The sequence below is a fragment of the Rousettus aegyptiacus genome, unplaced genomic scaffold (assembly GCF_014176215.1).
Source record: "Rousettus aegyptiacus isolate mRouAeg1 unplaced genomic scaffold, mRouAeg1.p scaffold_m13_p_12, whole genome shotgun sequence".
NCBI lineage: Eukaryota > Metazoa > Chordata > Mammalia > Chiroptera > Pteropodidae > Rousettus > Rousettus aegyptiacus.
The window spans coordinates 44,450,220-44,477,692 of NW_023416287.1; the positions used below are offsets into that span (position 1 = coordinate 44,450,220).

The 27,473-nt window shown below is 40.4% G+C and overlaps 2 protein-coding genes and 1 pseudogene across 5 annotated transcripts in view; all 3 read right to left on the bottom strand.

The window, feature by feature from the left end:
* NPHP1 (nephrocystin 1) overlaps positions 1–16,803 on the bottom strand; it is an 80,354-nt gene extending 63,551 nt beyond the window's left edge. The window contains exons 1-5 of one of the 4 annotated variants that reach the window (XM_036229806.1): positions 12,072–12,140; positions 10,388–10,483; positions 9,555–9,628; positions 7,940–8,000; positions 7,030–7,154 (exon numbers count right to left, since the gene is read on the bottom strand). In XM_036229806.1, the coding sequence (XP_036085699.1) occupies positions 7,030–7,154; positions 7,940–8,000; positions 9,555–9,628; positions 10,388–10,483; positions 12,072–12,140 (425 nt within the window). Of the gene's footprint in view, positions 1–7,029; positions 7,155–7,939; positions 8,001–9,554; positions 9,629–10,387; positions 10,484–12,071; positions 13,514–16,673 lie in introns of those variants that run through there. The other 3 variants (XM_016134519.2, XM_036229805.1, XM_036229804.1) reach the window with 3 other exon arrangements.
* LOC107504883 lies at positions 13,635–14,401 on the bottom strand (annotated as a pseudogene).
* Positions 15,927–17,009, bottom strand: LOC118610018 (mitoregulin). Its single transcript, XM_036229807.1, has 2 exons — positions 16,674–17,009; positions 15,927–16,057 (listed from the first exon to the last, which is right to left on the bottom strand). Exon 1 carries the CDS (start codon positions 16,970–16,972, stop codon positions 16,802–16,804), a length of 171 nt encoding a protein of 56 aa, XP_036085700.1. The 5' UTR covers positions 16,973–17,009; the 3' UTR covers positions 15,927–16,057; positions 16,674–16,801.
* Positions 17,010–27,473: the final 10,464 nt, after the last annotated feature.

Genomic DNA, 27,473 nt, shown 5'->3' on the forward strand with positions numbered 1-27,473 from the left:
AAGAACTTCCTAAACTTATGAAAAGAAATGGATCCTCAAATCCAAGGGCAAACAGAACACCATAATTATCTCAATCCAAAAAGGCCTTCTTCTAGACACATTATATTAAAACTGTCAAAAATTAATGACAATGATAGAATTCTCAAGGTATCCAGGGAAAGAAGACCTACAAAGAAGAATCCATTAGGTTATCATCAGATTTTTTAGCAGAAACTCTGTAAGCTAGGAGGGAGTGGAATCAAATATTTAAACTATTGAAAGAGAGAAATTACCCACTAAGAATATTATATCTAGCAAAGTTCTCCTTTAGATATGAAGGAGTAGTAAAAAAATTCTTAGAGAAGCTGAGTTTTTCTACCCTAAGGCTTGCATTACAGGTAATACCGAAGAAGGTTTTTATACCTGAAACAAAAAGACCAAAAGGATACAAAACCTTGTGTAAGATGACTAACAACAGACAGAAATAGGAAATTGCAACCTTTATTCAAAATAGGGTATTATAAACTTAAATTATATAAAATGGTTAAAGGAGGTAAACATATTTTAAAATTAGGTGACAATAGCTACTGCAGCTCAGAAATGGAATCACAGCATAAATAGGTACAATTTGAGACAACAAAACCAGAACAAGGGAGGGAATAAAGGTCTGAACTTGCAAAGAGCAATGGAGATAAAACTCATGGAGAAAAAAGGATCACTGCATATGTGTAATTTTCTTTTACATAAACTTAATGGCAACCACACACAAAAAATCCAGAACTAAGACACATAACATAAAGCAAGAGGGAACGGGAAAAAAAATCACCACACTAAAATAATAGACAGAAACAAAAGGGCAAAGAAGCAAGAGACACCAAGCTACCAGAAAATTAAAGATAAAATGGCTACAGGAAAATCTCATATTTAAATAATCTCCCTACGACAAATGAGTAGGACAAACAAACAGAGACTCATGGACATGGACTATAGACTAGTAGTTACCAGAGGACTATAGACTAGTGGTTACTAGTGAGGTGGAGGGAGGAGGGGGGAGGTAGAAGAGATAAAGGGAATCAAATATAAGGGGATGGGGGAGGGTGAGGTGGGTAAAGGGGATCAAATATATGGTAGTTGAAGGAAACTGGACTTGAAACGGGAATTGGGTGCTAAACACACAATTGAATATACAGATGTCAAATGATAATGTACAATTGAAAATTATATAATTGTATTAACCTATGTTCCCCTGAAAACATAATTAAAATAAATAAATAAATAAATAATTGCCCTGAACGTAAATGGGCTGAACTCACCAACAGAAAGGCACAGAGTAGCAGATTACATCAATAAACAAAACCCAATCATATGCTGCCTTCAAGAGACACATCTCAGCTGCAAGGACCAATGTAGACTCAAAGTGAAAGGGTGGAAGAAGATATGCCAAGCAAATGGCATCCCAAAAAGTGGGTATAGCCATACTTACATATGACGAAATAGACTTCAAGATAAAAAAGTTTATAAGAGACAATGATAGACACTGATAATGATAAAGAGGACAATACACCAAGAAGACATAACACTTATCAATATATATGCTCCCAATCAGGAAGTACCAAATATTTAAAGCAACTATAACAAACTAAAGATGGAATGGAAAAATACATAATTATAGTAGGGTACCTAAATACCCTATTGACAACTATGGACATATCATCCAAACAGAAAATCAATGTGGAAATATCAATGTTAATTGACACATTAGACCAACTGGACATAACTGACATTTACAGAGCCTTTCATCCTAAAATACCAGCTAATAAATTATTCTTTAATGCACATGGAACATTCTCAAGGATAGACCATATTTTGGGACCCAAAACTAGCTTAAACAAATTTTAGATGATTGAAATCATACCAAGCATACTCTCCATCCAAAATGCTTTGAAAATGAAGATCAACTGCAAAAAGAAAAGGGAAAACCGTAAAAATGTGGAGATTAAACAACATGCTACTAACGAACAACTGGGTCAAAGAGGAAATGAAAGATCAAGAGGAAATGAAAGATCAAGAGATACAAATGAGAATGAAAGTACAACATATCAAAACTTTTGAGAAACAGCAAAAGTGGTAATAAGAGGAAAGTTCATATCATTACAGACTTATCTCAAGAAACAAGAAATGCCCAAATAAACAACCTAACATTATATCTTTAAAAACTAGAAAAGGAAGAACAAACAAACCTCAAAGTCAGAAGGAAATAATCGAAATTAGAGCAGAATTAAATACAATTGAGAACAAAAAGGCAATAGAAAAAATTAATGCAGCATAAAGCTGGTTCTTTCAAAAGATCAATAAAATTGACAAACCCCTGGCTAGATTCAGTAAGGAAAAGAGAGAAAAGACACAAACAAATTCAGAATTGAAAGAGGAGAAGTTACAACAGATACCACCAAAATATAAAGTATCATACAAGACTACTAGGAAAGATTATATGCCACCAAATTTAATAACCTAGAAGAAATGAACAAGTTCTTAGAAATATACAATATTCCTAGACTGAATCACAAAGAAGTAGAACATATAAATAGACTGATCAACAGTAAGAAATTGAAACAATCATCGAAAACTTCCCAAAAGTAAAAGTTCAGGACCAGATGGCTTTGCTAGTGAATTCTACCCAACATTCAAAGATGATTTAATATCTGTTCTTCTTAATCTCTTCCAAAAATGCTGAAGAAGAGGCAATACTTCCTAATTCATTTAATGAGACCAACATCACCTGATACCACACAAAAAAGAAAACTGCAGATCAATATCTCTAATGAATACAGAAGCAAAAACTCTAACCAAATTCTAGCAAATCAAATACAACAATACATTAAAAACATTATACATCACGATCAAGTGGAGTTCATTCTAGGGGCACAAGGATGGTTCAACATTCGCATATCGATCTGTGTGATACAGTACCACATAAAATGAAGGATAAAATCACATGATCATATCAATAGATGCAGAAAAAGCATCTGACAAGACAAAGCATCCACTTAATATCAAAACACTTAATAAAATGGGTATATAATGAAAGTACCTCAACATAATAAAGTCCTTATATGACGAACCTTCAGCTAATATCATACTTAATGGTGAAGAATTAAAAGCTTTCCCTCTAAGATCGGGAACAAGACAAGGCTGCCTGCTCTCACTAACCTTAATCAATATAGTATTGAAAGTCCTAGCTAGAGAAATCAGACAAGAGAAAGATATAAAAAGCATCCAAATTTAGAATAAAGGTGTCAAATTGTCACTTTTTGCAGGTGACATGATTCTATATATAGAACACCTTAAAGACTCCAATAAAAAAAACTAGAGAAACAATAATCAAATACAATAAAGTTGTGGGATACCATAATCAATGTACAAAAATTCATTGTATTCTTATATACTAACAATGAAATTTCAGGAAAAAAACATGGACTTTGAATGTAGAGAGAATTTTATGAATGTGACCTCAAAGGCAAGGGAAGTAAAAGCAAAAATAAATGAATTGGACTATATCAAACTAAAAAGCTTCAGCACAGCAGAAAAAATCATCAACAAGAAAAAGAGGTAACCAACTGAACAGGATATTTGCAAACAATGCCTTCACTAAGGGCCTAATATACAAAATATACAAAGAACTCATACAACTCAATAACAACAACAAAAAATGATCCAATCAAAAAATAGGCAGAGGACCTGAACAGACACTTCTCCCTAGAGGACATACAAATGGCCAACAAATGTATGAAAAGGTGTTCAACATCACTAGCTATTAGGGAAATGCACATCAAAACCACAATGAGATACCACCTGACACCTGTTAGAATAGCTATAATCAACAGGACAAGTAATAACAAATGTTGGAGAGGACGAGGAGAAAAAGGAACCCTCATACACTGCTGGTGGGACTGCAAATTGGTACTGTCACTATGGAAAACAGTACGAAGTTTCCTCAAAAACTAATAATTGATCTACTATATGATCCAGCAATCCCTCTATTTGATATTTACTCCAAAGATTTGAAAACCCATACCCGAAAAGATATTTGCACACCGATGTTTATAGCAGCATTATTGGTCAGGATATGGAAGCAACCAAAGTGTCCTACAATAGATGATTGTATAAAGAAGCTGTGGTACATATATACAATGGAATATTACTCAGCTATAAGAAGAGATGTAATACTGCCTTTTGCAACAACATGGATGGACCTCGAGATAATCATGCCAAGTGAAATAAGCCAGACAGAAAAGGTTGATAAACACATGATATCACTTATATGTGAGATATAAACCTAAAAGCAACAAATGAATAGGACAAACAAACAGAGACTCATGGATATGGAATACAGACTAGTAGTTACCAGAGGGTAGGGAGTGGTGGGGAGTAGGGAGGTAGATGGGGTAAAGGGTGTCACGTATGTGGTAAAGAAAGAAATCTAACTGTGGGAGGTGAACACACAGTGTATATATATATATGCTTTACAGTTAAAGTGTACAGATAAAACACTGGATTTCATTAACCAGTGTCACCATAAAAATATAAATAAATGAAAAATAGAACTAGGAAAAATTTAAAAAAAGAACCTATTGAATTAAAAAATGAGCAGAAGACCTGAAGAGACACTTCTTCCAAGAAGACATACAAATGGCCAACAGACACTTGAAAAGAAGCTCAACTTCACTAGCTATTAGGGAAATACAAATCAAAACCACAATGAGATACCATCTCACACCTGTAAGAGTGGCTATCATCAACAAGACAAGTAATAAGAAGTGTTGGGGAGGTTGTGGGGTAAAAGGAACCCTCATACACTGCTGGTGGGAATGTAAATTGGCATAGTTGCTATGAAAAACAGTATGGAGGTTCCTCAAAAAATTAAAAACCACCCGGCAATCCCTCTTCTGGATATTTACTCCCCAAAATTTGAAAACATGTATTCAATAGATGACTGAATAAAGAAGCTGTGGTGTATCTATAGAATGGAATATTACTCAGTCATCAGAAAAGATGAAATACTGCCATTTGCAATATGGATGGATCTTGAGATTACCATGCTAAGCAAAACAAGTCAGATAGAAAATGTTGAGAACTATATGATTTTACTCATATGTGGGATATAACAAGCTTTTAACAAAAGTCATCTATGATGATGATGGTCCATGTCTAACCAGTGGATACAAAGGTAAACCAGACACAATTCTTGATACAATTCTTGGAAGCTTATAACAAATCAATCCAGAAAATGGATAATTACATCATAGTTCAATAGGTAGTACAACAGAGGTATACACAAGATACTAAGGAAACTCAAGGAGGACACCTAGACCACTTGTGTGAGGATCAAGAAAGAGTCGGAATTAGGTCTTGAGAGGTGAGTTGGAGTTATCAGGTAAAGAGGTAAGCAGCAAGGAGGCAGAGGGAGTAGAGAAAGTAGGCTCAAAATCAGGGAACCTTAAGGAGGTAGGACGAGGCTGGAGAAATAAGAAAGGTGAAGCTGTGAAGAGGTATGCAGAATGATGCCCACATGAGTGTCATCTCTAAGGCAGCCCCTAAGAAGTAAAGGAAGGGCAGGATCTGCTCTGCACTTTAGAAAGGTAACTACAACATGGGGAATGGACTGGAGGAAGGACTAAAGGAAAAGTGGCTGTTAAAAATGACAAATGACAACAGGATAAACTAGGAAAACAGCATTAAGGAGGTAAAGAGGAAGACATTTTAGAAAAATAAAAGAAGTAAAATGGAAGGTGAAGGAGAAAAGAGGAGCTCAAATAATACGGCTTGGATAAGTCATTAAATCTCTCTGAGCTTTACTTATTGATTTACAATTCAGCAAAGTCCTCAAATATTTATGGGGCACCTACTGTGTGAAAGACACTATGTGCTTGGGATATAACAAAATATAGACCGTTGCTCTCCTACAGCATATGTCAGAGAAGCTTATCTTTAAAGTGGAGTCATTTTTAGTATTCCATTTTATCATTTATGTTGTTTTTATCAGGTACTTCTTTATTATTTGATAGTGATTGTTCTAGATATTACAATATTCATCCCTAACTTATCACAGTCTAACCTGAATTAATATTACATTTCACCAAAAATGAAAGAACTTTAAGATGATATCATTCCATGGACCCTGCTGGCTGTTTATCGCTGGGCCACTGCTGTCATATATTCTACTTTTACATAGAGTCGACCCTCATTATTTGTGGATTCTGTATTTTTAAATTCATCTACTTGCTAAAATTTATCTGTAACCCCAAATCAATACTTGCAGGGCTTTTGTGGTCATTCAGGGATGTGTGCAAAGCAGCAAAAATTCTGAATTTCCTGATGCAATGCTCCTGGCTGAAGTTGAAAAAGATGACATTCTGCCTTTTTATTTTCCCCACTCTTATATTGTAAACAAGTGCCCCAATTTTGCATTTTTGTGCTTATTTTTGATAATTCTGTCACTGAAAGTGGCCCCCAAACATACAGCTGAAATACTATGTAGCATTCCTAGATATAAAGTAGAAAGTGTGAGATTCCATAAGAGGTGTAAAGAAAGGATGTCATAATTTTGCTGTCAGATAATTTATAATCTAGTTGTGGAAAAAAAGCAGAGATCTGATAAGCTAAATAAACAAATGTTAGAAAAAAAGGATGATGTTGTTAATGTCAGTGTTGATATGTCAGAAAAATTATTTGGATTATCTACTTGCATATTTCCTCCTTTCAGAAATATTCTTTAAAAATTGGAGGCAGAAACATGCATTGTTTTTCTGCTGAAGTAGAAAATATACACAACAGCTGTTTGAAGTCACTGAACATCAACCAAATGGGGCTGATATCCTTTACAGCTCTCATGGGATCTCACACTTTCTACCACACTCAATAAACAAATGTCAATTGATTATCCCATTGCTGACATTTGTTTATAGCTATACTACTGTGTCTTTATCCTGAGTAAAACATTAAAAGTGCTGGTGACATAGTATCTGAAAAGAAGGAAGGAAAAAAGCCTACTCTGTTATATTCTCTCCACTTAAGGACATGGCAAGTTCCTGCAGCTGGTAAGTAAGTTTATCCAAGAGATAGTGCTCCTTTTCCTTTTTCTGATGATAGTCTCCGACAGGTGCAAGTTCATCAGCCTATGAGAGAAGATAAGCCCATTTCACTGAAAAATTTATTTCAGTTTCATATTATATTTATTTTAAAAGAAAAAAACTCCAGTAAATGCTAGAAGACAAAGTAAAGATCAGTGTGAGACTATGCTTACCCTAGAGAAATGTAGATTATCATGTTAGAAAGCAAACCAAATGAAAAATGAAATTATATAACTTATTTTTTGTTTTGTTTCTTTGCTAGGTATTGCCCAGTGACCACTTGTCTCAGATGCAGTACCATAGGACATGGATAGCAGATGTCTTCCCACTATAAATGTTTGTGAGTCTTCTAGCCCTGGTACCTACCTGAAGCTCAGGCTTATGTTAAAAGAAAAATTCCTGAAGGCAATGCAAGGAATAAGTTCCTTTTATTTCTGCAGAGTCACTGATGTTAGAGCTGCCATGTGATAGAAGCAGCTTATTGACCACTTACCCTCAGCCAGCTTATGTACTCTCTCCCACAATGTAATTCAAATTAAAACAATCCTAAAGTGTAAAATGTAAAACTCACACAATATAAAAATAAAAATAGTTTTTTCCTGGATTTTCTGAGTCCTCAGTGCTAGGTAAGTTCACCAAAGCCGAATTTTCATCAATATTTGAGGCCCTGGCTTTTCTGCTCTAAAGCTCACACTCAGTAAGCCTGCTGGACGAGTCAGCACTGACTACAGTCCAACTTTACCACTAAGGAAAACCCAAGAACTTCCCCACTCTAATGAAGTCCCACTTCATGAAAATGTTTGTAAAAAGAAATTAATCATAATACTTACTTTGTTTAATTTTTGAAGAGCATTTTTATTTTCATCAATTGTCTGTTTCAACTGAATACACCTAAATTTTTAAAAAGAAAAAAATATTTATTTTTCTACTGTTAAAACCAGAAAGTAGTTTTATAAAATCATACATAAGTCTTTAAGCAGGCAAAACAATTAGCAATTATATGGCTTACATTTAAAAATTCACATATAAATGTTTTTCCGCACATTATAAAGGAATGGTCCCCAACCTTAGCATCACTGGGCGCAAAGAAATCTGACCGTGTCTTCAAAGATTTATGTAGAAATTATTTTTAATTTATATCCAGCTAATTATCAATCAAACATAAGGGCTAAATTCAGCCTATAAATTTTATTCGATTTAAAAATCTAGTAAAGCAAGTACAATCACCTTTACTTTTTTCATTGTTTGATTAATTCAACTTGATCTAAACTCCTTAATCAATCCTACTAATAAATGTAGTTAATTAACTTCCCTTCAGCATGTTAAAATTTGTATAAATTTTATTTTGCTTTTAAGTACTTTGAATGCCTGATTTAAGTTAAACTTTTTCAAATGATTCTAATGAATCATTTAAACTAATAGTATGAATATCACATTCCTTTGACTGTTATATACTCTTAAATATCCCAAACTCAGATTATCTTAACGATATCCTAAACTTAATACAAAAGTATTAATAGTCTAATTCAATTTCGTTCATCAGGACTACATAATTTTAAACACTATTTCATTTTAAACTTTCCCAGGGTTTTGTTGTTTTGTTTTAAGTCAAAACAAAATGAAAAAAGTTATCCACCAAGAAAACAGTTTTTCCACCTCAAAGGAGTTAAGGTCACCATCCTGGTGGAATTACTAAGAGATTTCTGACCAGGTCACAGGATTGGGGCTACACAGGCCAAGGATCTACCATAACTCTGCCTAAACCACTAAGGTTCACTCTGAGCAGTGTTTATAGTTGCTATCATGAAAGCAAGTCCACAACCTTCAAGTTTTGGTTGTTTTCTCCTAGATCCAAGTTAAACCACAATATAATTCTTCCATTTGTTCAAATGGACCAAAGCTTGCGACTCTACTGAGATTTCAGTGAAAGTTCCTTCTCTTGCTTGACTGAATTCTGCAGTTTTTAGATTTAAAACATTTGTATTGTCTCCCTGCTCTTAATGTCTTATAGCAAAGTGATGTTAGACATATTAACTAACCACTGTGAACCTTAATTTTTTACATTATATTAATAATCATCTCATGATGTTATTGCAAAAATTAAGAAAAACTTTCTCAAGTGTGGACCATACTGCTTGGTAGAGAGTAAAAAATAAATTAAGTTTCATCTTTTTAACATTTGTAATTCTCTATTTAATCTTATCATTTATCAATATTTAGACCTGGTAGATATAGATAATTGCAAGAAATATTTAAGAATACGTTTTGGAAAATTTCATTCATTGTTACCTCAGGATTATTTTCCATTTTGCCTTTTTAAGGAACTGTATTAAAAAAAAAAAAAAGGAAAGAAATAATGCCTCAAACAATTTCTATTCTGCAAACACCACTCATTTAAATGCAAGTACAGTTCTCAGTAAGCTTATAAAATTTAGTATGCTTTACCTTTGGTAAATCTCTCTCCTTTTACTGGCTTCTAGAGCTCCTTTCAATCGACTCTCAAAAAGCAAACTATCAACCTACAATAAATGGAGATTGTTTAAAATATCAATTGTAAAATACCATATAACCTTAGAAAATAAAACTCTAATCATTTTTTCCTAATATTTTATGATGAACACGTTTAAACATACAATAAAGTGGAAAAAATTTTACAGTGAACACCATATACCCACCAACTAGATTCTACCATTAACATTTTACTATAGTTATTTGATCCATCGGTTCATCAGTCCATCTCATTTTTATATATTTCAAAGTAAACTGCAAATCATCAATGCATTTCCTTCTAAATAATGCGCCATGGGGATAGCTAACTAGAGCTCAGATTTCCTGTAAAATTTACATACAATAAAAATGTACAAATCTTAAGTGTACATTTGCTGAGTTCTGGCAAACACATACACCTGTGTAACTCAAACCCCATCATAGAAAATTACAATTACACCGAAAAGTTCCCAGAAAGTATGTACCCTTTTCTGTAATCCTTTCACATAGCATATTTTTGAGATACTTCATATTGTTGTGTTATCATTAGTTTATTCCTTCTTATTGCTTAGTATTCATTTCATGAATACTAACTTGACTTAGTATTTTCCAAACACTACATTTAACTTTGCCAATGTATCCACAAAAGAGGCACATACTTTCGTTGGGTTCTTCTCTATAAATGATGGAGAGAAAACAAAATGAATGAAGAAAGAAAAATAAAGGTTCACTATCTTCTTTTCTACTCTTGCTATTTTGCATCTGCCTGAGTGGTTACAAAATTCTCACACCTGGTTACAGTGAGTCATCATAGGCATGAGCTCTTGATCACCTGTCCCCTGGACACCAAGTTGGAAATCTGTTCTGTGTTTTACTTCAGGGATCCTCTGTGGGGCTGGGGAGAAATTTGCTCACACAAAGAGCTCTTTCAGACGTTCAGGGTACCAAAGGCTCCTGAGCCTATTCTTCACGCTGAATAATCCACATCAAATAAACCTAATAGTTTTTGTTTCATCTTTGTTTTCATAACAATATTTGTAGTTTACTTTTCACATTTTTCCTGGTTCTCCCAATATCCCATTAAATTTAAAATTAGATACAGAACCATATTAAGCATTTAGCCAAAGTTTAGTTTAAGTCAATGCCTCATTGAGTTTTTAATTTTATTTATACTGAGCATTTTGTTTTTGTTGCGCTACTGTAATTCCAATGGAGTCACTGAAGAAATATTTATCCATCAAATCTTCGGTACTTTTTAAATGAAAGTCCAAAACTGGATAAAATATGAGCATTCAGTAAATCTTGTCTGCCAAAAATTAGAAAATACTTTATTTAGTGAAAACAACACTTAGTAATAGATTATATGAAAATTAAAAAGTAAAATTAGCAAAGTGAAGTAAGAATTTCAGAAAACAAATTAACAACCCACTAATTACTATGTACTTTTTATTTCTTAAAGTAATTCACAGTTGGTGTTCAAAATTATGAAAATACCAAAAAGGATTAAAAGAAACATAGGAGCATGCTACCAGTGACCACTCTACCATGTTTCCCTTTTCTACATATATGTAAAAATTTATTGAAATATTGTATATTCAATTTTATGTTCTTTTCTTCAACTGACATTTTATCACACTCTCCCTAACACATTAAAATCTCTTTAACAAAATTTTAAACACAGTGTTATAGCCTATCCTAAGTTATGTATCCATTCCCCATTACTGATCATTTTTTATCCAGTCTATTACTTTATAAGTAATACTGTGATGAATACTTTTATACATCAATATCTGTCCTATTATGATGATGATGATGATGATGATGATGATGATGATGATGCATGGTAAACTCCTGGAAATGTAATCGTCCAGCTTAGGAGTATGAATATTTGCTACAAACTGCTATCCAGAAATGCTGTTAACTTATACCCTGGATAGTGCACTCTCCCCAGTACTGAGTATTATGGATTTTAAAATGTCGGTGATATCTTATTTCCTTTGCAATTACTTATCTTTGAAGTTAACTTTTTTCATGTATGAGTTATTTGTATTTCTTTAGTTCAGTTCTTTGCCCTTACACGTGAGGACTCCTCTATTTTGCTTGAATTCACGTGAAGCAGTAACAGCTTCCATTGGAGCAGGGCTGAAGAAAAAGGGGCCTGGAGAGTAGAGAATAGTGTTGGCGTAGAGGTGGTTTGAAATGGTTACTGTTAAGTTTAGGGTTAGAAGTAAAGTGGATTAAGGGAGGTGCTCCGGTTGAGACTGAGATGTTAGGGGGAGGGCAGAGGGTGGGTGCTCAGTCGAAGGTCACGATTTCGGGAGGTTTGGCCCCCAAGGTCGGGTTTGGTAGGGGATACTGGGAATGGGAGCATCACAGAAGGGAAGGTCTGTGGGTCGAGCTGGCTTCCAAGATTCGGGTGCCCTGGTATCGCCCCGCCAGCGCACAGTCCAAGCCCGCGGGACAGCCGGACGATACCTGCTGCTTTAGCTCCTGGCCCCGGCGATGCAGCGACTGCAGGGGGTCCCGCGGCCGCCGAGGCAACATTTCCTCACCTCCGTTCAGGGCGCGCGCCGGTCACCAGGGGAACCGCGGCGGCGGTCCCGGAAAGTGACGACACTGGGTTACGCCATCAGCGCGCGCCCGCCTCGCAGCTCGACGCCGGGCGTCTGGGTGGGCGGAGTACGAGGTTATTTCTGTGTGAGTACCCACTTCCTCCAGAGGGCGCGAGCTCTCAGGCTTCCCGCCCAGGTGGTCGTCTTTTCCTGGCCAGCTGGGGTGGAGGTGGGGGAATGCTCACGGCGTGGGAGAGTGTGTCCCACGATACCGAAATATTGCTCTCACATGCCCGCTGGGGGACTCGGTGTCACGGCATTGGTTTTCTGATGCCAGTTTTGCTGAACAGTAAGCTACCCCATTTAAGCACCTTAAACTCTTAAAATTTATTGCAAGGGTAGTTTTCCAATATGGCCTTTATGGGATACCCGGTTCTGTTGCGCATACTTTCATTTCAAAAGGTGATTTTAGTTCTTTGCCATTTGGGGTGTTGCTGAAGTTTCATTTCACCTCAGTTTTGCACGTTGTCCATACGGAATTCTGTGAGGGTGGTGATTGTGTTCTACAGCAAGCCTATGAGCAAGTAATTATGCCCATTTTACACCTACCCTAATGGAGATTTTACTAACACTTTCCCAAGTGGGACTGAATCTTTAAAATCCAATGTCCACTTTCCGCTATTTGAGCTCACTTTTCAAGGGAACTACACTAACATATATTACATACAGGCCCAACTACCATACTATTTTGTACTTTTATCTTCAAGTATAATATATAGAAAAGTAACAAGCGTCCACCTCACTAAATTTTCCAAGTGAACACACCCCCATGTAACATCACCCAGATTAGGATACAAAACATTACCATCACCCTAGTACTCTTCTCCTTCTCCTAGTCTCTACCTACCTCCACTCCCCCAAAAGTAAACACTAGCTATGTATCCTGGCATCTTGTAGGGCTTTGCACTCAACATGTTCGTGAGGTGTATCATCAGTGTGTGTAGTTGTAGCTTGTTCATTGTGAGATTTCATTGTGTGATGTACTCTAATACACTCCTTTGTTCTACTGTTGTTGGGACACCTGAGTAGTTTCCAGTTTAAGCCTATTGCAGCTACTTAGGACCATATATGTACAAAGCTGAGCCACAGGGTATGTTTTATGTACAGCTTTAGTGGATACTGCCTATTTTCCCAAAGTTGTACTGATTTACTTTCTACCATCAGTGTATGTTGTGTTCTTCATGCCCTTGACAGCACTTGGTACTGTCAGCTTTTTGTAGCTCATGTCTTTATTTTGAATTAATTTCTCCATTACAGCTTGTACTTAAAAGTTCACTTAAATACCACATAGTAGTTCCATTAGAAATGTCTGTAACAAATGAGAAAGTGGTAAGTGCTGTAAAATATTTTTAAATGGATTAATAAATTAGTACTTCTAAGTTATCTTGTAAGAGGTAAGCAAAAAAAAAAAACACTAAAGACCATCTGTTTATGAAATCCTTATTTTAAATGTCTATAAATAGAAAATATTCTGTATCTGATTTGTAGGGATTTCCACATTTTAAGTGCAAAAATTAGTCATGAATATAGTTTAACTCTATGTCGGTAAAAATAAAAACGAACCCCTACATATGTGTATATGTAGGAGCAATGAAGAAGGATGACAAAAAGTTCATTATTCTTATTCACCTCAGGTGGAAAGATGACTTTGATTTTATACATTTTCTTTCTGCTTTTATGTTTATTAGAATTTGATGCTAAATTTACTCAGGCCATAAGTTTTTGTTTCTTCAGTTTCTTCTAGGATATCTTTTTCTTCTGCATAACCTTCTCTTCTGGTTTAGGAATAATCTGCTTTTTAAGTGAAGATTATCTCAATGTGGCAAGGCAAGCTCACGTATGGGTTAATTCGCCCACGAGCTCTGTAAGTTCTGCACTGCATCTTGGGAGCTTTGTTTACCTGGATGTGTTCAATGACCAGAGAATCTAGATCTAAACCCTTAAGTTCAGCATTATTCTCTGCATTTTTAAGCATGTGCAGCAAAAATTCAGCACTCTTTTTAGGCCACCGACCTTGTGTCCAGCCCCATTCCATTGTTTGGCCTGGGCACATCTACCAACTCCACCATTGTAACAACGGAATGGCACACATTGCTTATGTAAAGTGACATCCTTCAGATACTTGGCAGCTTTTCAGATATGCATACCCTTGATGGCCTGGGCAGTTTTCATGAGTGTTCTTAAAGTAAACATGAAGATGTGAACCTTTTGATTTGCATCATTTTGTGGGGTTTTCTGGGTCAAGTGAATAGAGAACCATTTTCAGAGGTTACCTCAGGCCGCTTATGGGAAGAGCTGATTTTATACATTTTTTGTACCATATTCAGAGTTAAAAGCATTTTTTTCCTTGTGAGTCTTGGAACAGCATTAACATCAAATGGCAGGGTAGGGTGAGGGTGGGGGGTGGAACATGTATTTCGATATGTGAACAATTTGTCATTTCCAGGATACACAACTGGCATCATAACCCATCTCCCAGCCTCCTACTGCCAATTTCAGCTAATCTGGAAAAGGTAACATCTCCATGTGAGATATTTTTGGGGAAACATACAAACAAACACATAAGTAGGGCAAGGGGTATAGAGCTAGAGGAAAAATGGTGACAGAGGCAATGCGAAGGGGAATTCCCCACCATAGAGCTGGGGACAAACAGCCACAGTGTAAAGAGGCAATAAGCAGAAAACGAGAGGAAGATTAAGAGTGGAATGGTATGGCTGAAAACCATATAAGGACCTAGACAGGACTTCAGGTAAGCAGCAATTGCCCAAAAAGGCAGGGATGACAGAACATTGAGGTAAGACAGGAGAGGGAAACAATGTGTCAGGGGCTACACATAAGTAATGGGAAAGGAAACAACATTGGATAGACCAGGTCCACCCGTAACATAGCCTATGAACAGGCAGAACTAGTCATAATAACCAAGATGTTCATCAGGGCATATACCAACACTGTCGGAGCACCATGTGCCTTAAGAAATCCTACCTTGTCCTAGAGAACCTCAATGAGCAATGGCGACTAGTATACTTCAGCAAACTGCAGCCTGGATGGGACAGAGCTCTAAGAACCAGCAATTCAGTCTTTAAGTACTGCATTCACAGAATGAACAAAAGTTGGAAATAGCAAAGCATAATGACCCCTGTAAATGGGGAGGAGGGGAACCTCCTGTGGAAACAACTTTTCTGATTTTTCTTATGTTAACATGATGCTACAATTAAATTTGCTAAGACACGAAATTAATCTTTAGAGAAACAAGAGCAGTGTTCTATAAAACCCTCTTGCAAATCAAAAAATAACCAGGGACTCGGTCACTTACTCTTGATTTTTAGATATAGTTGGGATTTATCACTAAGCTCTATTCAAGAGAGTTTCTCCTTTACGTGTATATTCCATACTGAAACAAACAAAATTTTTGCCAATGAAACTTTTACTCTGTACTGGCAGTATGTTGTCGCTCTTAGACGTGCAAATTTCACATAGATCACCTTTACCTCAGTTGTGTTTACATAGCTTCTTGCTTTCCTGAACAGGTCCAGTAAAATAACTGACCAAAATGACTCAATATGGTACCTGGCCCAACTCTAATTTGCAACTGTACCAAGGAAATTGCATACATTCCCTCAAAATCAAGATAGCTGCTCAAAAATACCAATATATTAGTTTGAGAACCCAGATCTCTTAATGCAGTAAACTGCACGGCAGGAGTTTCCCAGCCTCCTCATTGCCAATTTTTATTTTATTAAAAAAAAGTTCTAAGATGTTTGAAATATGTTTACTTTAAAAATAAAATTGATTCATAGAGTACAAGGTGAAATGATTTCTGTCCAGTGCTTTGTATCCATCTTCAACATGCTGTTGGCAACAGAAAAAAGAGGGAGAAAAAACTTAGAAATACATAATCATTAACTTCAAATTATCTTATTGTAGAGTTATACCATGAACCAGAAGATCTAGTGTTACAGGTAAGAAAACTGAGAACCTGAAAATTTGCACAGCTCTGATGAAAAGGCCAGGACTAGATGCAAGGCTCCTGACTTTCAGGCCACCGCTCTTTCCACTCCACTAGGCTACCAATAACCGAAGAATTCAGACTGGAGATTACAAAACAGGAATGCAAAGAGGTACTATGGTGCTACCTAGAATATTATTGAAAAGAATGATAAGAGGGGAAAATGATAGCAGGAACACCTCCATGGTCCATTTTTCTTTTAATCTTCGTTCTTTCCAGTATTTGCATTTTGAAGCTGAATACTGCCAACAGTGAGATATTGCACGTGGTAGGACGTTCCCATTAAATACACTGCAGTGAACTGAACTACGACACTAAGTGCAAGTTATTGGGGAAAACAAAACATTCTCTTCTTTTTGGTGCATGCAGGTGCAAGCCACCTTCTGTGAGATGTCCAAAAGGCATCCTTGCCCCCAGACATTGGCCCAACTCCAAAGAGCCACTCTAAGTACTACTCACCTACACTCCAGGAGGAGCCTGGCTCTCGGCAGGCGGTGAGTGTGAGGCAAGCCCGGCTCAGGCTACAGGCCCCAAGCGGGCAAGAAAGGTGGCCACGCTGGGGCCATCCGGGGCCCAAAGCAAGGGGCTCAGGCCAGGTCCAGTTTTTTCTGCATCACCGCCAGTTTGTCCTGAAGTCTCCGCTTTCTCCAGTCCAGGTAGCGCCTCCGCAGCCGGTTCGCCTGCCAGCCCACGAGCACTCCGCAGGCGAAGGCCAAAATCACTGACAGCTGTAGCTTCCTCTCGGACACATCCGCCATCACCGTCACTAGGCGTGCAGAATGGCCTGTAGCGCCGCGGCGGGGTTAAATGGCGCAGGCGCTTTCGGAGTAGGCGGGGCGGGGCGTGCCCAGAGCCGCCTACTGCTGCGAAGGCAGGGTCAAAAGGATCAGTTTACCTTACCCCTTAAGTCTCACTGGCCTGCTTACTGTTTTGTTTGTTTTTCTGTTCACTGTTTCTGAAGCTCACCAGGCATAATTCTACCTAAAAATATTTGCACGTGCAGTCCCCCAGCCTGGAATACTCCTCGCCCACGTACATGCATGATTAACTTCCTCACCTTTTTTAGGTGCTTGTCACCTGTCAATGAGGCCTACCTGGCTATTTTAAAATCATAAAACAAACCAATCCACACTCTCTGGCACTCCTGATCTCCATTTTCCTGCTCTTTTCTTCTCTTCCATAACACTGAACTGCCATCCATGTGCTGTAGGATTTACTTACTCATTACTGGTATTGTTTATTACCTGTCACCCACTATCACATAAGCTACTCGAAGCAGGGATTTTTGTCTCAGTTGTATACTGGCGAATCATAAGTGATGACAGCAGGGGTTGACACAAAACACTCAGTAAAAGTTTAGTGCTGATGATAGCAGGCAATGGGCAGGAAAGGCGTCTGGGTGGGTGGCTGAACAAGCTCTTGAAAGATAAGTAGGATGTTTGGAAGAAGAAACTAAATTTTCCTGAGTCTCAGTTTCCTCATTTGTAATATACAGAGTTTGATGTGGTTCTATAGCTCTTAAGACATTTTTAAAGCCAGTTTGGCATTCTGAGGTTGTGTACAGTAAGTCCTCAATGTTGTTGATATGTTCTGCAACTTTAAGTGAAATGATGTATGGTGAAACCAATTTTACCACATGCTAATTGACATAAATGAGTTAAGTTCCTGTAGCATTTCATCAATGTTAAAACAACAATGTTGAATGAAACATTATTTGAGGACTTGCTGTACTTGGGCTACTAGTATTATTGCAAATTTGAACCTTGCTTGAAATTCTTGCCTCACCACTAAATGGCCTTTGGTTAAAAATAAACCAGATCATGTACACTGGAGCCTTAAATATGGGAACATCTTAGGCATGCAGAACTGGCAGAGACCATAGAAATGCCCTTACTTTAGCAGGAGGAAATTCTGGCCAGCGGGGAGAAAGCTTTTGGGAAGGAGGGAGAGGTCTAAGATTTAAAATCCCTTTTAAAGAGCCATTGTGTCCCCAGCTTGAAAGTTTGCATTTTTTTCCCCCTGGGGGAAATTGCTTGAATGGGACATTTTAGTAGACTTGATAATGGTCAACCTGCTTTGAGATAATGATTAACAGGCTGAATAGTCATGTTTAATGAGTGAATTCATTACAAGTGTTTTTTGAGTAAAACTTTAACTGCCACTGTTGAGTTTGCTGTTTGAAGTGCTTGCCAAGGCAAAAGATGTTACCATTTATAGTATTAGACTCTTGCTGGTTGTAAGTTCATTTAAAGCATGTAAAGGAATTGGTATTCCCTGCAGCTCCAGGACCCTAAGCAACAGAGCAATTATTTTACACTCTACAGCCCCCATAAAAGGTGTAGCTTTGCCATGATTAAAACGGGCATTCACCTCAATAGGTCCTTGAATTTTGCCTCTGAAAAACTCTTGCTGGGCTTGTGCCCACCCTGTGAGTCTTTAAGTGCCAGAGCCTTTGTTTCCTAGCCTCTCCCCCAGCGCTATTGGAAGTGGGAAGAGAAGTCCCTGTGTGGCTGGGTATTGTGCTGAGCTCACTCACTTGCCCCTACAGTGCACACACTGAGAGGCTGGCATTAGGGGTGGTGGCAAGCAGTACCAAATAAATGTGTCTGGTTTTGTGATCCAAGTATGAATTATTTCCTCTTGGTGTGCAGGCAAGAATGCAGGGAATGCCGTGGGGAAAGATGAGCCCTGATCCTTCTCTTTGACAGGATCCATAAAACACTTCTTCAGGTTAGCCCCTCCAGTCTGTAATTCTGGAAGAATGCACAATAGAATGGCCTCGTATAATTCTTTCAGGAAGAATGGGAAAATCCTCAGGGTAAGACACCTGCCAGTCTCCTCATAATTCTGAGGTAAGTAACAATCTATAATTCATTCATTATTTCAACAAGTATGGGTGTCCCTCAAGATATCCAAAGGTAGAGCATTCCTATGAAACTTCGTAAGCGACCTGGCGGAAAGCGGAGAAGTGAGTACCATTAATTTCTGTGGGAGAATTTTTGAGCATTCCCAGACTCAAAATTCAGTGCAGGCACAATGGCTTTAACATGTTAATCATGATCAAAATGGTTAGTACGCCCAGTTTTATAATAAGTGTAACACCCTCACTTGCTCTCAGGCTTTTCTGCCACAGGAACTTAACACATTTTGCTAACAGATGTACAGAGTCAATGAAGATATAGCCCAAATTCTCCCAGACACAGTCAGAGTCCTGGGGCTGGATGCTGAGATGCCGAGAGGGAAGAAACTTGGCAGGGCCACTTTTGCTGCTTGAGTGCCACTGCCTCCACAACAGTTGCTTTTTTCACTTTCCCCTTTTTTTGGTGAGAGCAAAAGATCTCAGATTTCTTTTGGTCAGAAAGAACAAGTACTGATGTAGGTCTTTCACCAACTTCAGTCTTTCTGTATGCTTGGTTATCATACATGAACTAGTTTTATTCTTATTTGGTTAGACACCTACTCTGGATACAGAGTAGTCTTCCCTTCACACAGTGTTTCTGGTAACTACTATCTATAGACTCACAGAGTCCCTTATCCACCATCATGGTATTCCATTCAACATGGTTTCTGATCAAGAGACTCACTGCACAGGAGTGTGCCAATGGGCTCATGCTCATGAATTTGCTGGTCTTTCCCTGTTCCCCATCCTGAAGCAGCTGACCTGATAGAACAGAAGAATGGGCTTGTAAGTCAGTTGAAGCACCACCTAGGTTGTGATACCTTGGATGGTTGAGATAGTGTACCCAGGAGGCTGCTTTAGGCTCTAAATCAGTGTCCCTTATATAACACTGATTTCCTCATAGCCAGGATTCAGAAGTCCATCAACTGATGTGGACATAGATGTGTGGCACCACCCGCTATTATCTCTGTTGTCACTAGTGATTCACTAGCATAATTTATGCTTCATGTCCATGTGACCTTATGGTCAGGGTGTTTTCATTCCAAAGGGAGGAAAGCTTCCTCTGAGAAACACATCGATTTCACTGGACTGGAAATGAAGACTGCCACCCGGCCACTTAAGATTCCTTATGCCTCTGAATCAATAAGTAAAGAGGGAGATTCTGTACTGGTTGGGTGAGTAATTCTGATTACCAAGGGAAATAAGAGAACTGCTCCACAATGGAGGTCAGGAATATAGGAGACTTTTAGGGGCTTTCTTAGGATTATCATGCCTTGTGATACAATCAATTGAAAACTATAAGAAACCAATCCAGGCATGATGGCCCTAGGGACATCCAACCAGGCAAAACCTAGGACTAGCTGAGGTGCTTGCTGAGAACAAAGAGAATATGAAATGGGCAATGGAAGAAGGTAGTTTTAAATACCAGTTCTGAAAAAGTGACTAACTGCAAAAGCATGGATTTGATTGTTATATTTTTTGTATTCAGTTGTAAATAAGTTTGCATGTTCCTGTATGTTTTATATGTCAGTTAAATTTACATAAATGTAAAAAAATAGATTGCATGATATGTGACCCTCGCTGCGTATGTGGTTCTCTTCTGGATGACTATTGGGGTGTTTTTGAAAATTGGATGCGCAAAGAGGCAATAAGTTCTTCCTCTTCTGCTATATCATTAGGCACAAGAGTTATTAAATATTACTTCAAGCAGGATTGGCTCTCAAGAGTTTCACAGTCCTGCAGTAGAAACCCTTTGGGAACTGTTACCTTCCCAATTAGCCCTGGAACCTGGACATCTCTTTCTCTTTGGAGGTTTAGTCTTACCTGTGTTTCCTTAAGCAAATCATGTTTGTGGATGGTTGTGCTATGTTAGGAAGGGCCTGGGCTGTTAGGAATCAGGATTTATGCTCAGCACCCTATTGCATAGAAAAGGCCTCCCTGGCAGAGCCAGTGACATTTGCAGCCTTCAGATGTAAGGGGATAACTTGGAACTGCCCAGCAATTCATTTTGGTCTTGCTTTTATAGGGTGTTTCCAGGGGATAATGTTCAAAAGGCCACAATAACCTTGTAGCTCCAGATCATGGGCTGGGTCCTCAGGATTAGCTCAGAGCAGTATGTTTTCCTCCCAGATGGGAAGCATTTCAGTACATTATTTTAATAGGTAAGGCTGTATTCATGCATGCCTATAGATCATCAGTTTGGTGGCATTTCCCTGCTCGATCCCCCAATCCTTCTGCCAAGTCGTCCCGGGGGGTTCCAAGCCCTGTGGGCTCTAGTTCAGCTGCCGCTTTAGGACAAGTCAGTAACAACATAACTGAGTGTACAAATTGGTGATTGTCTAAGACGATGGACTTCAGAATCACATGGCCCAGAAGTCACCTTGGCCAGCAAGCAAGGAAGTGTGTGAGGATTTTCCCTGGCTAAAGATATGGACGCCTAATCTGGCAAATGAAAACCCATCTTTGATCCATCAGGACCCAGCCAGGAAGGAGTGGCCACAATGTAACTGACAGAGAGGCTGGGGTCCTCCAGGGGGTTTCTGCCTGAAACAGAATTGTATAAGGAAGGGCAGGGAGGCTGGATATCCTAAATAACATAGAGTATAGATGTTTATGGAATGAGGCCCAGCTGTAGCTCTAAAATCTGCATCACAAATCTTTCCTCTAGAGAAGAAACCTGCAGGAATAGGAATGGGGAGGTCATGGGCCAGGATCCCAGGATTCACATCTCAGTAAAGGGCGAATCTTGAGCCCCTAGAGGGGTGCTTGGGGATGGACAGTCCTGCCTTCCTTTAGTCCATTTACTAATGATCTTCCCGTGACCTTGTTTTTTCCACATCCAAGATTCAATCCTTTTACTTGCTTTTCCCCACTTGTGCTGACACAATTCCTGAAATTGAACTAGAAAACAAGTTACAAATATTTGATCAAAAGAAACTTCAACATGAGGAGCAGAGAATGTTTCCTTTTTCTCCCAGTCGTAGCAAGGCAGCCACTGTCCTGGAGTAGGCAGTGGCCCTGGCAAGTGATGTTTTTAAAGATACCCAGTTTCAGTGGTGGTTGCTCTACTTATGAAAGTACCTTCAACCTCTAAGTCTCAGGGGTTCTGAGAGGCTGTGTCTGCTCCTAGCCCAGATTCATGATACTGAAATGAACATGTCCTCTGAGGAAGGAGGACTTGGAGGTGTCCTTCAGTAGCCAGGGAGCGGGGCTAGCCCTTCTCCCTTCTCCCACAGACAATACAGTGATGATGATGCAATATTTCTTAGTTCAAGAAGAAATGTGAGACTCTGTACCTCATTGAAATGAGCATGGGAAGTGAAAAAAAACAAACAAACCACAACTCCCAGTCTGTAATAGAAACAGGACTTTAATAATATTGAATCTGCCCTTACTATGTGTAACAAATAAATATTCCCCTTTCCACTAGACAGATAGGCATTGGGGAAGAGCTGTGAGGGAAGTAATGTCATCCCTTTCCTCCTGGCTTTCAAGGGACACCAGGGAAAGCCTCATAACATTCTCTATCCAGAAGGAGCTGGCCCAGTGTACCTGGGTGCCCGGCTGTGTTCCCACTGGTAACGAATAGGTTGTGCTGTTCACCTGGACACCCATTTGCACCTAATGTTCTTGGCCTTGATTATTCTGCTGGACAACTAGGACTGGGCTCTAGCTGGCAGGATAGGCTTAACTATAGGACAAAGTGGCACCTGTGAACTCCCAGGAGCCACACTTCAGGTGTCTCTCTCAGGGTTAGGTGCCCCAGGAATTACTAAACAGCAAGGTCTGGGGCTGACCAGGGAGCCAGAGACACAGGTTTTCTGTACTGTCCAGCAGGGATAATCTACCCCTGACCTTGCCCAACTCCTGCCCAGCTTCCCCTCCTATTCTCACTGAGGTACTCCATGTCCCTGAACCAAGCCCCAAATTGCTCCTTGGGCTCTAGTGTTTAATTATGGGCAGCCTTCTGTAGCAGCATGATCTCCTCCATTACTTTGTGTTCCTGGGGTCAGAGGGAAGGAGAAGATGCAGACATGACCTTGGTGAGGGATGCTGTAGGGCCTTGTAGGAGGTTAGCAGTGGGGCAGGGACCCAGTCCTGGGTCTTTGCACACACAGGAACCCTTCTATCCCCTAATTCCATCCAGGCCCTACCTGTACTTAGAGATAGGCATCAATAGCCCTTCCTCCAGGAAGTTATCCTTGATCTCATCCTACCCCCAGCCGCCAACTGGAGGGGTCTCCCATTTCTCTGTTATTAAACTCTTTCAATAAATGTAAGATGCAGGGGATGGAGCCTAGGAGTGTTCTGCCCAGAGACAGCTCTGATTCCCATTCCCTTCCCCTGCCCTTGGCATCTCTGATTCCTGCTCCCTTCCCCTGCCCCTCAGGAACTCCATAGCTGTTCATCTCATTATTTTTTCCTAAAGTGATCTCACTCCCCTTGAAGGCAGATAGCCAAAGTCCATCACAAAGAGCCCCCTGGCTATGACTGATACCCTATGCCCATCCCTTCTCATGTTGTACTTCCACCAGGTTCTAGGAGAGGGGGACATATACAGAAAATAAGACTTGGACCTAGGCCAGGCTCTGGGCTCCAGAGAAGGAGGGACATGAATTCCCTAAGATGGGCATGATGCCCCAACTCCCAGGGGCAACTGTAAGGTTCTCATAACAGGAAGACTGTCAAGTACTGAGAGCTCAGCACTCAGTACAGGGCTGTCTCTTCCCAGATTTCAATCCTGGTCACCCTTGCCTGGGCCCCAGGTCACCAAATTCCAGATGATCTGCCATCACAGTATGTAGCATCTCTGGGTCGATAAGGAAGAGTTCAAAGAAGGGGACACACTGTGCCATGGGGATGAGGGTAGGCCAAGAGCTCCTGCTCTCAGGATCTCCCACAGACCCTCAGCCTCCTGGCCCACCTTAGGGTTCCCATCTGGAGCAGCCTCCCCTCAATCCTTCCTCCTCTCACTCAAAGAACTCTGGAATCCTAATCCCCTCCAGGATCTGTTTTTTGGCAAATCACAGGTTCTGTGGTCTCCTGGCTAGCTGCACCCCCATATACATCCTGCATACAGTTCTTTTAGGCCCTCCTCCTTGTCACTTGTAATGGAGGATTTCAAGCTCCATGGCAACAGGAAGCATGCTGGAGGCAGAAGGCCCTCACCCCCTCTTAACTTGGAGGACTCCATCTGGGAAAGCAGAGCCTTCTCTCCTCTAACCCAGGAGCACCTGCAAGACAGGCTCATTTGCTTTTAATGCAGCCTCTTCTGAGCTCCCTGGAGGTTCATTATCAGAGTGACAAATTTGGATAGCTGCTTCTGCCAGCATCAAAGACAGGGTCATTGAGTTCATACTTTTCTCACCCTATTTTCTACCCTCACCCCTGACCTCAGTCCCTGGGCATCTGACCAAAGTCAGCTGCTACCAATATTACTCTGACTCTAGCATGCTCTGATTCTAGAACAATCTCCACTCTAACATTACTCAGTGTGTGACCTTGGGCCTGGAGCCTGGCCTACCATTTCTTCCTCTGGAGAGTGAGAGAACTCCACCTAGCTCACAGGTTCTCCTGAGGGCTTAGTGTCACTACCATCATTGTTCTCATGCTCACGCTTCTAGGTGGAACAAGGCAAAAAGCTCTGCACAGTCCTTTCCTGAACCTCATGACCACCCTGTGAGGCTTGCAGCACAGAGCAGTGATCCCTTCATTTACCACAAGAAGAGACAGAGTCCAATAGAGGGACAGTGACTGGCTCAGGGGCCCACAGAGGAGAGGCCACCTGCCCCTCCCAGCCAGAGGCTTTGTCCTAGCTGCCCTCACCTCACCCCCATCTCTACCACTGACAGAAGCCCTGTCCTCTGAGCTCTCAAGTTGTGCCCAGGTCTCCCATATGATCTGAGCCATGGATGGAGAGGGACAGGGTATATTGGGAGTGTGGTTGAACAGCTTTGGCCTGCTCCATCCCACCCTAATGGAGTCACTACCCATCTGAGTTGGAGCTGAGGAGGTAATGACAAGTGTCCCTGAATTTTGATACAAATGTTCACGAAACTTTATAGTGTTTTAAGTCCTCTCTGAGGGAAGAAAGGGAATACGTTTTTGAACCACCATCCCAAGTCGTTTCTCACAGACGTTTCAGTCCTCCTCAACATAGAGGCTCCTTCCAACCCATGGAAGGCTGATCCCGCTTCGTACGAATTTCCGGTATGAAACCGTCAGTTTTCACTAGTGGCCTGCACAGTTGGTAGGTGTTAGGAGAGTCCAAGGTTGCTTATGTACTGCCCATGTCAAGTCACCTCTTGGAGCATTACGGAAGGCAGATCTGATGATAAATTTTCACTTGCCATGCACGATGCATTTGGCGTACCTGTAAGAAGTGGAAGCTTGCTGCATGCCAGGGGCTCAAGTCCAAGGACCGTTCCAAGTATTAACGCTTACAGCTACAAAATTGATGAGGAAAAGTCCTGAGATCCCAGCAGTAATCCTCTGACAGTGTGTCAGTGCAGTGGGAAATTTCAACTGTTACGGACATTCCACGATGCCTTTATGCTGCTATGAAAGGGCGTTGATGAGCTAAAGCAACACAAGCACGAATTCGCCACGAAGCTTTTTCCTTCCATTCCCCTGGACACTCCAAGAAGGATCCAGTGACTTCTGTTAACTTTGGCCGAGAATCACTGCACACTGGAACCGGAAAATAGCCGCCACTCTCGCTACAGAAAAGCTGTGATGGAACCTGTAGGAGTTCATATAGTCAAAATGATGTTTCTTTAGAGAGTATGGCCCTCTAAGGAATACTGCTCTGCCGAGGATGGCACCGAAATCTGGGGTTTAGCATAAAGCTGCAGTAGTGTAAGACAGGCGTTGTACTTGCCTGCATTTCAGTACTTGGAGACAGAGCCCTTTTCCAACTCAGAAAAGTATTCAACGATGTACACTCAAAGATCCTACACTTCCTCCGCAATGGGTGCTGCCTGAGGCTCCACAGGGCACAAAATATCAACAGTGATTCGTTACCTGCCCTTGTGACTTACCCAAGGCAGATGAGCAAAAACCCGTTTCCTTGAATTTGGTGCCCTCATTCTCTCATTTTCATAGTTTTTCATGCCCGGTACGGGGGAATAAAGAAGTATAGTATAGACCAGCACCCACTCCTCTGGATAACGACTGGTTCAGTCCTCTTCCACGCACGCCCTTCCTTCCCACAAAGGGCCGTCCCCTACCCAGTCGTACGGATATCTGCTGTCAAAACTGTCAGCCTTCACGAATCGCGTTGCCTCTTTGCTGACGTGAGACGAGTCCCAGAATGCTTACGCACATTCCACGTCCAATCTGCTTCGAGCTCAATATGCAAGGGAACATAATGACGAGTGCTCACAAGCCATGGTCGATGTATTCGGAAAGAGAAGCATGCGGAATGCAAGCGGCCCCCTTCAAAGCCCTGGCCTGAAGCCTTCATCCTCACAGACAACACACCTCCTGTTAAACCTCGTGGCCTCCTGGAAGATGCTTAGCAGAGTGCAGAGCCTCGGAGGTAACATCTTGGAAAGTCACTTCCAGTGTCCATAGGCGTTTCAAATCACATGAACGTCGATTTAGGGATGGGTTCTCCGAGGACACAGATTACAACCTCATCTTCACCCAAATGTTTGTCCTAGCATCACCCCGGACCCTACAAGGCAGCGGCGCGGGCCGCTCTCTCTTTTCCGCATGGGAATTTTCCACCATCTTCGTAATTAAGACTCACTGCTCTCAGCTACAGGACGGCTGTCACAGCATCAGTTCTCTTCAAATGTTGGCTGGAGAGTCTCTGTTTGATAGCACAGCTCTCGAAAGAGTATTTCGCCGCTCTTCTCTACTGCCGTACGTGGTGAGCAATACTACAGCAACAGTCGTGTCGGCATGGCGTTCCTGTCCCCGGCGGTCGAGAACATGACAGCGAACACTGCTCCCAATAAACGTATTCGTTGTCAACACCGTAACACTTTCCTTTACTCAGTCTGAGTGATGCAGAGATACCCTGTCAGTACCCTTGAACGGTGAACTGTGTTTCGGGCCTAGCAGACCTATGTACTCAATGACGAGCGTGCCTGAATGCGGATAGAAACGTGGGCGAACCTTTCTAGTGTTTGAAGAGCTCTCTGAGGGAACAAAAGGGAATAAGGTTCTTTGAACGACCAATCCGAGTCCTTCACTCACAGATGTTTCGGTCCTCCTCAACATAGAGGCTACCTTCAAACCCATGGAAGGCTGATCCCGCTTCGTACGAATTTCCAGGATGAAACTGGCAGTTTTCACCGGTGGCTTGCATAGTTGGTAGGTGTTAGGAGAGTCCAAGGTTGCTTACGTACTGC